The following is an 11,593-nucleotide window of genomic DNA, read 5'->3' on the forward strand; positions in this document are numbered from 1 at the left end:
TTTTGAGTAGGTCTTCTGTGAGACGGTTTCATGGATATATATCTATTATACAGGTCGATCCAGTCATTTATGGAATGAAAAAAAATGTTTTTTCATGGTTCGGATCGGATAAGAGACATGTTTCAAAAAATTGACTCGTGAAACAAAATCATAAGAGTTTATATCTCAATATTATTTTTAATTTGAGTAAATTAACATTCATGAATAATGTAAATAATAAAAATAATTAATAAATATCTCGTTGTTTGTTTGTTTTTTCCATGTATTAATTAATATATTCTAAAATAAATTGAAAAAAAATGAAATATAGTATATTTTTTTAAATGAAATTTGCATTCTATTTTTAAAATAGTAAATTGAAAAAAATAAATGTTTTTTTCCGTCTATTAATGGACAAAAACTTGTGTGAGACGGTCTCCCGGGTCGTATTTTGTGAGACGAATCTATTATTTGAGTCAACCATGAAAAAATATTACTTTTATGCTAAGAGTATTAATTTTTATTGTGAATATTGGTAGGATTGACCCATCTCACAGATAAAGATTTGTGAGATCATCTGACAAGAGACATACTCCTATTAATGACTTGTAAAATAAATTGAAGAAAAATAAAATTTAACCACATTTTTTTGGAATGAAATTTAAATTTAACCTTTATTTTTTGAAATGAAATTTACACTACATTTTTTTAAAAAAAAACTATATCTATAATGAAATTTAAAATAATAATGATAATACTAATAATAATAATAATAATAATAAACACATGTTTTATTGTTAGTTTTTCCCAATTAATATATGAAAACGAACAGAAAAAAGACATGCGTTTATTAATATTATTTAACGAAGATAAGGACATATATGTAAATTCACACAATTATATTAGAGTTTTCAAATTTATTAGTCGTGTATTATTTACGTTATTAATAGATCTTAATTTACTCAATTTAAAAATAAAAATTAGCCCAAAAACTCTTATGAGACTGTTTCACGAGTCAGCAGCTTGACGCACGAGAACTTCTCAGGAGTTCACCCATAATACATGCTTAATCCAACAAAATTGAATGATAGTAAAAGATTAATATTTTAGTTCAAACATTTCTTGATCTTTATGTTAAAAGTTATATTTGTTAACCAAAACACGACTTTTATTTATTACAATTGTGCTCTACCGTGCAAAGCTCTACACTAAGCTAATGATGAACATGATGAGGATTGCACTGACGCGAGTGTCAATAGGCCAAACAGTAAAACCTTATGTGTGACTAACATAAATAATTGTTTGATACCATAAGAGAACATTTCAAAAAAAAAAAAAACAAAATGAGTTTAAACTGATTATATGTGTAATAATTACTCTTATATACATCAAAGTGATAGAAAAATGAGGAATAAAAATGAATTCAAATCATTTTAGGTGAAACAAATTGCTCTTACATTTACGGTTACTTAAAATGATTCATAAAATTTTTAAAATTTTATTATGTTTTTTTAAATATTTTTTTCTCGAAAAATAAAAGTTTTTTAAAAAAGTACAATTATATTCAGGTTTTATGTCTTGTCAAATTTCCACCAATAAACACTTGTAGAACTTGTAGCTACTTTTTCAAGGACGTGGTTTATGTATATAATTTTATAACTTCAAAATATATTATGAGGATCAAAATTTTTTTTTACTTTGAATACTCATACTCTAATTATTATTATTATTATTTTTATAGATTTAAGGTTGTGATATTAAAATAGGCGTCACAGTGATATTCAAAATATATTTCTGATTATGAATCACATTAATAAATATTTTTATGTTAAGACAGAATATTACAACAATATATACTTATATATATAACCTAAAACAATTCAATTATATTATTATCCAAGAACTCAGACAAAAATAAAATTTAAACTTTATCTAGGTATTATAGATTGAATTTATTTTTGAAAAATAAAAGATAGTGAAAGTAAATTGATATTTATTATCTTCATATCATCTTTTTATGTTCCACACGTGCACGTGCGCACGTGCGCATCTTCTAGTATATATATATATATATTGCTGTACATATTGCCATAAAAATGTACATTGTTCATTTAGAAAGTATTACAGTCGGGTTTCCATAGAGGACTTGTAAAACTTGCCTAAATATTTACGGTGTTGTGTTGGAAATTAGCTTGACCTCGTATAAATTGTTCTGTCCCTCGGCTGCATCCACAAACTCAAAGCCGTTTTACTTAAAACTTGAAACAGATATATATTATGTACTTTAATAGACAAGGTGACAGTACTTACCAATTTCAGCTGTGATTCCTGGTCCGAAGAATGTAGTAAACTTTGCCTGGAAGTGAGCAAATTTTGAACTTAGCTAGGGGACATTTGGAATTTCAGAAGAGTAGCAATATCATGGAGAATCATAATATTAATTTTGTTTACATAGGATTACTGTTATCCTACCTGTCTTTGCTCAAAATCAGACAGACTCAGGGCTTTAGCCTCAAATACCAATGTCAAACAGTATAGACCATCCTCAATAACCTAAAACAAACAAATAAACCACAAGTTCAATAAGAACAGCCTGTCAAAATTTGCAAAACAAAAATCATGACAGTAATCCAAAGTGCAACTTATCAATAAAAATTAAGTTGTCGAGTATAATTGTAGATGACTGTCTATTAGTGAAAAAGCTCATAAATACAAGTTTGATATGGGAGATTAAACTTATTGATATAGTCACATTCGCATAGCATTAGGAACATAAAGCAAGTTTTGGGCTCATACTTCTTCCCGGATACTTTGTAGAATAGGAGCACTCCTGCGCGATATTCCTCCACCCTAACAGACAATGGAGATCCCATATCAATTGTTCGAAGTTCAAAATTTTAATTTGTTAATGATTAAATCTTTTGAATTTGGACCGAGTTTGGAAGGATGCAAAAGAAAACCAAGGGGTTTAACTACCTGGCCATATTGGAAAATTCGCTTTAATGCTTCTTCCAGATGCTGTTCGTCCCCATACCGGTATCTTGTAACATCATTTCTAACCTAACAAATATGAGGAAATGGTGTTATTGGGCATAACAAGGCAGGGAAAACTAGAAGTGCATGGATGATGATATAAAGCTTGCAATTATAACCGAGAATATGTTAGTTCATTATGATATCTAAACATGTCAATTAAAATAATAGCCCTTCAAAAACGAACTGATTACCTAAATACAGAAAGCAGGGGAAGATCATGTGCTGTAATGCAAAGTTGAGGGGATCTAGTAGTATCTTAGAGTATGGACGTTGAGAATAGTAACAAGCAATGACCAAAACAAATTACGAAGAAGAAACTCTACTAGGAATATGATATAAAGATGAAACTTGCCTGCTTAAGAATTTCAGTTGCACATTTTTCTCTCAGCTTCTGAGCATCCGAGTAGGTCAAGCAGGGCACTGGCTTAAGCTCTGCATACTAGAAAATAATATAAAGCTACGAACATCATAAGTAAGGCAAGGACAAGATAGCATGATAAGTGTTTCGTTCTCAACTTCAGCAAGTAAAATGAGCAGAGATCTTCCTTGTGCATCATGCATAGGTAAAATTACGAACAAATATTACGATGTAAAAATAAGTATACAAGCATAATCTACAGCAAATGGACAAGTATTTATAATGATCTAATGAAATACAATGTGGAGTGTACATCAAAACCAAGAAGATATTAACCTTCAGAGCCATGCCAATTACTCCGAGAGGAAAGCCGTAGGTCAGCATCAGCGCCGACCATTCAGATCCTGGGAGGACGTTGAAGTATGCCCCGAAGCCATAGCTGTGTAAGAACATCAATCAAAATAATCAATTTTATTCATGACATATTTACTACTTGAAAATCATGTTTAGCAAAACATATGAACAGAAGTCTACGAAAACAACCAACGTTAGAAACACTCTTATAAATAAATATTCAAAATTTTGATGCACACACAAAAATATAGAGCAATTGTATGGTATTTTGTAAAGACCACAAAACACAAAAAGTTTAAATTTTTCACGTGACTGCTGCAAGAATGGTTAGAAACTTAGAATGTTGTTTGTATATGGAATCACTTCATTACTGGAGAAGATGAAAAAGAAATCACTTTTTTCCAAAATACATAAACTTGTCAAAATTTTAGAGTCCACAACCTCACATTCAAGTGTAAGTCCAAGTAATATATGGAAAGATCACATAATACATTGGACTGTTTTTTGAATGGCTTGGTCTGGGGAGTGCCTCAACATCAGCCTCGAGGCAGGATGCACAAATAAACCCCAAGGCAGAAATATTTGACCAGTCCTAGAAAATCATATATATTTAAAAAAGACTAAATAAAGCAAGTGAACTCGATGCACACTTTGGCTAATCTCTTCTGAAGGACCGAATGTGACCAGTCATCCTATGACCTATCCCTCATGCTTCAAACAACATGTAAGTTGGAAAGAAATGATTGCAGTCCTTCAACTCCGCCACAATAATTTTCATATTGGTGGCGTAAATTCCAAGTAGAAAAAATTGTTAGTTTCTTTTCCTTTTCTGGAACCTCTCTTTCATGTTCTCTTTTAATTGTGAAAAGTAGTCTAGCCTATGTACCTGGGGGGAAAAAACAAGAAAAGCCTTGATTATGTGGATGCGGTGGTCTTTTTCCTCTCAACGATGAAATTAGGTTAGACAAGACACAAGCTTTCACACAAAAAGAAAAGAATATACTCACGAGAGAAGCGTCACGCCAACACCTAATCCAATGACACCAAAAGAAACCTGTACATAACAATAGGAAGTTAGTCGTCGTGAAGGAAAATGCTTACTATCTTGAGGTTTCACAAATGATTGGAAATTTGTCAGATAAATAGAAGCAGACATAAACTCTTATCTGATATCCTTAACATGTGATTACAAGAGCTAAATATTAATCTTTAATTCTGTATGCAATTAACTGAGTGAATCTTGAAAGTTGAAACAAACAGAATAATACTGAATTAACACATCCTATACAGCATCTCCTTTTGAAAACTGAAAATTTTGAAAAACATAAAGCAGCACACGGCTCAAAAGGCTTTCATAGTTTGATAACGTGGATTGAAAAGCTCTAGAAGCTCGGCAAAACAAATCCAAATGCAAAAACTCGAAACAGCCGAAACATTAGGAAACACATTACAGAAAAAGTAAACAGGTACCTTGGCGAGCGAAAACTCATTATCCGGAACAGTGTCTTTCTTGATGTTTGCAGCAGCATTGGCCACAGAAGAGGACGGCTGAGTCGATTCTGCAGCTCTGGGGACAAGTTTGAGTTTCATTGCAGCTTGATTTTTTAACAAAATTGAACCTTGATTTCTGGCAGTAAAGCAAACTACATCGGAGAGGTCGGGTTCGATAGACTTTGATGAAGGCAACAGCCGTAAATAGGTGCGTCCGGAAGTCCCGAAACGCAGAGCGCTGAGTGTCATTCCTCCTCCTCCTCCTCCGCCACCACTAGACATAGTCGCCGCCGCGGCCGCCGGTTTCATTTGCATCCGTGAGAAGCGAGTGGTGGTGTTATCCAGAGATTGGAGGGAAGGAAAAATTAATTGTGGCCACTCTTTAACAGCCAAATCTTTGGGGTGAGTCCATGCTGCACAGGCACTTCCTTGTTTTTAAACAAGATAATTAGGTAATCATTTCAATTGAACTTCATCAATTTTTTTTTATTTTATAATGAGACGATCGATCGATCTATCTTATACAATATTTCAAGGTTCTAGTCTCGTCCTCTTCAACTCACCCATATTTGATGACGTGACCATTTTGAGGGTTCGATATGCATATTCTACTAGCGAAAGTCATTTAAGAAAATCTATCCATTGGATTGAGCTGAAATACGCTATTAAAGAAGTCTTTAAAGTATATTTTGAACACTCTTGTTATGTCAAAATTGAGATATCATGATTGGAGATTATTTTGATGGATTACGATTGTATGGTTTTTACTGGTAGAGGTTTTCCAAGTTTGAATTCCTCGTATCCCTTATATTTTGTCATTGTGCCTGCATGAATATAGTTGCTCTATTTGTCATAGTTTCTTGTTAAGCTCACACAAAAGAAGGATTGTCGTTGTTTGTTTGAACTATTAGTTAAGCTGTGTAAACCTTTGCCACGCTCGTTCCTAGTTGATTGGTCTATGTCTTTGAGCATTTCGAAGTGGCCACCATCTCAATTATATTACAATGTTGCTAAACGATCATGGATGATATTGCATACAACTTAAGTTGAATGATCATTAATAATTCATATTTTTCATCAGCTAGCAACTCCTGTCCTGAAATGGACCAACCAAACTTACTTGAGCCAACAATTGCAGATTACTGTAATGGGATGTTTGTTTCACAGAAAATCAAGCAAGTAAAGAAAAGAAAGAAGATTATAGTTTCGAAGCACAAAGGACAAAATTTATTTATCTAAACCAGACGATTGTGCTGCCAGCCCATCCNGGTGGGGGGTGGGTTTGGAATAGTTGAAAATGGAGCACCTTTCTGTTTTAGGATGAACAAGTTACAATGCATTGTTTTTTAGCAACCACTTATTTATAGGGTAAAAAATGGTAGAATGGTCAGTCTTTTATTGGTTTATTTTTGGCCCTTTTTCGTCTTTGTTCTCATCCACAAACCCTTCAATGATATAATTGATAGGCATCCCACAGCTCCCTGGCTGCTGCTGCTGCTGCACATGATGCACATTATCTGCTTCCTCATTTTCTTTGTCTCTGCTGCTTCGTTTCTTTCTGTGTACTGTTTGTCTGTTGTTTCTTTCTCTTCTAGCTAACGGGGCCATTTGCACCAGAAGCATTCATGTCAGATTTGAGTGCTATGTGATAGATTTCTTGGTGTTATCTTGAAATTCTCGTGGGGTGGATAATGGATTTGTGAAGTAAAAAGATTAACTTACAAGTAACAAAAGGTTGTTCTTATCCTCCAATAAGAACAGATTTTGACCATTGGTGAAAGGGGAAAAGACAAAAAGTATAATCTATGGAAGATGAAGATACAGAACAAGATCAAGAGTGTGACCACATAAGTACACATGTGCTCTGGCACATGCTTGAGGGACCATTTGTGAGCCCCCCACCCCCAAAATCATTTGGAAAGGTTGCTAAATTCATTTTAGTCCTGTACCCCCAAAATTTACGGTTGATAGTAAAAATAATTTAGCGATATCTGAGTCGAATGTATAATACTAGTAGAAAACAAAGTTCTTGATCCGTTCCTAATATAAAGCGCATAGGAACCATTCAACATATAAGAAGACGTGTCAGAGAAAAACTTTGAATAGGAGATCTATGTGACTTGAAAGTTTGGAGTCATGCTATAACATGGTGCGAGAAGAAAGGTCGAGGCGTATCGAATTTCCCAATTAGAACGCAACTTAAAGTAAACTGTACAACTTTCCTAGACTATTGCATGTGATAATCTTTCAAGCTTAGGATACCTGTAGAAATTCATTTGGGACCATTTTTTCTACAACTTGCTAGCTTTATTGGGACCAAGAAAGTGTTGCTTCTGATTTTATTCATTTCTTGAACCTCTAACTCTGCATAGATGCTAACTCTTCAATTTAATATAAGATACTTATGGTAACTTAATTTTTACCTCTGTCTCCGACTTCGAGTTTTCACTGAAGCAAGCAGATGAATCTCCACCTTCTACATCACTATGTTTTATTGACCTTTCTTCAATTGAAGGAGTTGGAGCAGGACTAGGACTGCTTGAACTAACATCAACTGGAGTGCTCTGCGTGCCCACATCTCTAGTCGTGCGCCGTTGTTTCTCTAAGTTCGAACGAAAACATAACCGTGACTAATGCAAATCAACACTATAGAAATTGGAAGTTACAAAAAAAAAAAAAAACAAAGATAAGACCTTGAACTATGATTTTCGTTTCATCCTCAAGTTCAATTATTGGGGACTTGGCATGAAACTGCTGCAAGTGAGAAGGATAAATGAGTGGTGCGGACATTGTGATCCTACTCGTTACGTTTCGAAACGTTCTCCCGCTTAGTGTCTTTGCAGATAAACATTCCAAAGGGACTTCTCCTGATAAGGGATTGCTGATATACTTTTCTGCGTCGTTCCATTTGGAGCTGAGGGTGGCAACTCCGTCGGTTGGTATATACTCCCACGAATACACAGTTCTGGCCTGTAATGCTGCACACAAATAGCCAAACTTGTTCTTTAAAAGTGGAAACAAGAAATCTGTGATGTAAATTCAATTTTCCTCGTGAATTCTTACCTTTTAAGGCAGTGGTAAATGAATACGTTGAAGGGTTAATTTCCTCTGCATCAGTTCAAGAAAATAAGAACTCGGAAAAGTTTTAAGAACTCGGAAAATAAGAAATATGTGTTACCTCTTGCTGTGTATCCTGGTGAGGAAGCAGTACTAGAAATGGCCATATTTGATGCTAGATCTTCTCTAAAACTCCTTAAATTTGACGCCGAAAATCTTCTCGAATGCGTGTTTTCGCGGGAAATCCGGGCCTTGAGTGCCCATTCTTTCAAGCTGAAATCCGTGTCGTCGTGTCGCCGTGAAGTAATCTGGCATTGCTCCATGGAATCTCTAGTCAAAATGGATGACATGTTTGGTTTGGCTTCACTTTATAGAACATGCTGCAACTTGGTGTGTGCTCTTGTAGGAATGCTGCAGAAGATGCCTTAGAGCTCAGCTGCTTTTCAAGAAACTTTAAAATTTGGCCAAAGAATTCAAATTTATCAATTCTCTGCTCTCAGATTCAAACTTTCTTGTTTCTTTTTTCGGGCAATGCAGGAAAAAAGACCCCTTTCCTGAATTTAGAGAGTAAAAAGTGAAAATTTTCAAGAATATTCAATGCTTAAATATTTGTCTATAACTTTTTATCTATTATAATGATACTGTCGAATATGAACGAAAATTGCGTAGAGGGTTGGTGCAGAAGCATTGTTACAAGTTGGCTAATTGATTGACCAAAATATGCTCGGTCGGCCAATGGACGACTCCATATTAGTTCTTGTGATAACGAGGTTCCCTCCTTTGTCATGTGTCATGAATCTCTCTCGAATGATGGCGAAAAAACCCTCCACTCTCGTATAATCGAAAATAAGTTCACTCAGTTCACAAAAGATATCAAGTTCGAGTCTTTACCAATAATGAATCCGATCAAACTCGGCTTCAAGTTCATTAGTTTAAATCTAAATGTTTATTAAGTTGATATCTTTAAAGTTTGACAAAATATCAAAGTATTGTTTAGACAGTTGGTCAGATCAATTTAGAATCAATGTAAAAATCATTGTCCTCTGTTCTTTCTAAGCATTCAAGGCCAAGGAAACTGACCCATTGGTGCTATAATGACACCCTTGCATTTGTGGGACATCATTGATTAATTGTGCTTCTTGATTTGGGAATTGAGACGTACTTCTGTCATGCATGTCCAGAATTTTTTTTTAAAAAAAAATTTGCATGTCCTGGATTTTTGGTTAAGGTGTACACGATAGGTTAAATTTTGAATTACGAGTGGGTCTAATGTGAGATCGTCTCACGGATCTTAATCTGTGAGACGGGTCAACCCTACCGATATTCACAATAAAAAATAACACTCTTAGTATAAAAAGTAATATTTTTTTATGGATGACCCAAATAAGATATATGTCTCACAAAATACGACCCGTGAGACCGTCTCACATAAGTTTTTGTCTTGAATTACAGTTCATTTCAAATAGTTTCTTTTTTTTCTTTTGAAAATTCTATGATCTTTTTTAGAAGAAAAAAGAAGAAAGAAATGTTCTTTATTTTGATTGTAAAAAAAAAAAAAGATGCACCCTGAGAGAGTCACCAGTGTATTTGTCCAATCAAAAGAATATTATGGAATATCAAAGTGTGTAGAATTAAGTTAAATGTACGCAAAAAGAAGACAAAAACTTCTGTGAGACGGTCTCATGAGTCGTATTTTTTGAGACAGATATCTTATTTGGGTCATCCATGAAAAAGTATTACTTTTTATGTTAAGAGTATTACTTTTTATTGTGAATATCGGTAGGGTTGACCCGTCTCACAGATAAAAATTTGTGAGACCGTCTCACAAAAGACTTATTCCGAAAAAAAAGGAGTTATTCCTATCATGTAAGCATTTTATGTCCATTTGGTCTATATTTGAAATACATTTCATTTGATATATCATTGAATTACCATATTCATGTAAATCAATAGTTTAACTCAACTTATCGATTTTTTTAAAAAATAATACATGATATTTACACCTAATAACGATCTTAATTAATCAAATTAAAGTTATTATTGTTTATCTATAATTGCTCTATATCGTATCCAATTATTTTAATAATTACACTATAAGTTATCGCTACATAATCATATCCTCTGAAAGTAAACACAACCTTACTATTTTATTAATTAAGACAGGTTTAAAGTGATTATAATTCCATATTTTGGTATATTTTTTCAATACTTTTTAAAAATTACTCTATTCTTTAATAGTCAATAAAATACAATCTTACGTTTATAAATCACTCATGTTTTACACGAGTAATGAATTATCATTTTTTTTTTAAAATTATTTGTAGATTATATTAAATTTCAACTTTTAGAATTACCATTATCGATTTATTATGTATATATTATATACATAATAAAATATGTTCCTTATTACTAGTTTGTAATAAAAGGTAACCTCAGTATTCTACTGGCGAAATAGCTTTTGTTTTTAAAAAATTATAATCCTCCTACTTTGCAATTTGTATATGTTTTATTCGACATTTGAATTTTCTTACGATCAAATGTCTATGTCATCTCAACTTAAAGTTGAAATTTTCATGTTTATAACTATATTTTGACCTCGATTACATATTAATCCAACTTACATTCATCATAAACGATACGACTCAAATATTATAACCGTCGTAAATCAACTATCAAACTAAGTGATTGGAATCTACTAATATTGTAAGGTAAGAAGTTAATATGTTAGGGCAGATAAATATACGAGGGTTTCAAATTATAGAGATGAGAATGTTTATATTGCAAGTGCAGATGGGGACAAGTCATGGTCATCATCATGGCATTGGCATTTACACCCTTATCAACTCATTTCCACTCTTCTGCCATGATGATGACCATGAATGCCAATGCCATGATGATGGTGTACATTTATAAATATCAATAATCCCGATAATAGAGAAAAATTTGTTGTCTTGGCCTGGTTTTTTTTTTTTATTTTTTTTTATTTTATGATTTCAAATTGTGACATGACCCTTCATTAATTTTTTTACAATTATGATAATTACAAAAAATTATACACGCACGAAGTTTGTGCGTAAAACAATTGTGTTTGTTGCCTCCAAAGTTGCAGAGGATATTCCCACAATTTTGTTTGCTACATGTGTTTTCACCATCTCTAGGCTCTACTAGATTATGGTTTTTGTCTTACTTTTCTGCCTCAAAGCGTTGGTTTTATATGATCTTCTGAGATTCCGTTGTTAAATCATCAAATACATCAAACAAAATTTTACCCTCGCAATATTTAAAATTTCGGAGACATGTGAAAGTCTTTGGGTTTAT

General features: G+C 33.1%; 2 protein-coding genes across 2 annotated transcripts; both read right to left on the minus strand.

Annotated features, from left to right (window-relative positions):
• Positions 1–2,039: 2,039 nt before the first annotated feature.
• On the minus strand, positions 2,040–5,652 carry LOC140976262 (uncharacterized). The gene is made up of 9 exons (XM_073440273.1): positions 5,198–5,652; positions 4,735–4,781; positions 3,710–3,812; positions 3,368–3,454; positions 2,956–3,039; positions 2,776–2,829; positions 2,452–2,532; positions 2,290–2,335; positions 2,040–2,202 (listed from the first exon to the last, which is right to left on the minus strand). The coding sequence occupies exons 1-9, from the start codon at positions 5,531–5,533 to the stop codon at positions 2,147–2,149; spliced, it is 894 nt and encodes a 297-aa protein (XP_073296374.1). The 5' UTR covers positions 5,534–5,652; the 3' UTR covers positions 2,040–2,146.
• Positions 5,653–6,513: 861 nt separating this feature from the next.
• Positions 6,514–9,008, minus strand: LOC140976261 (uncharacterized). The gene is made up of 5 exons (XM_073440272.1): positions 8,397–9,008; positions 8,282–8,326; positions 7,912–8,196; positions 7,642–7,820; positions 6,514–6,813 (listed from the first exon to the last, which is right to left on the minus strand). Exons 1-5 carry the CDS (start codon positions 8,623–8,625, stop codon positions 6,622–6,624), a joined length of 930 nt encoding a protein of 309 aa, XP_073296373.1. The 5' UTR covers positions 8,626–9,008; the 3' UTR covers positions 6,514–6,621.
• Positions 9,009–11,593: the final 2,585 nt, after the last annotated feature.

This window comes from Primulina huaijiensis, chromosome 5 (genome assembly GCF_012295235.1).
Source record: "Primulina huaijiensis isolate GDHJ02 chromosome 5, ASM1229523v2, whole genome shotgun sequence".
Taxonomy (NCBI): Eukaryota; Viridiplantae; Streptophyta; class Magnoliopsida; order Lamiales; family Gesneriaceae; genus Primulina; species Primulina huaijiensis.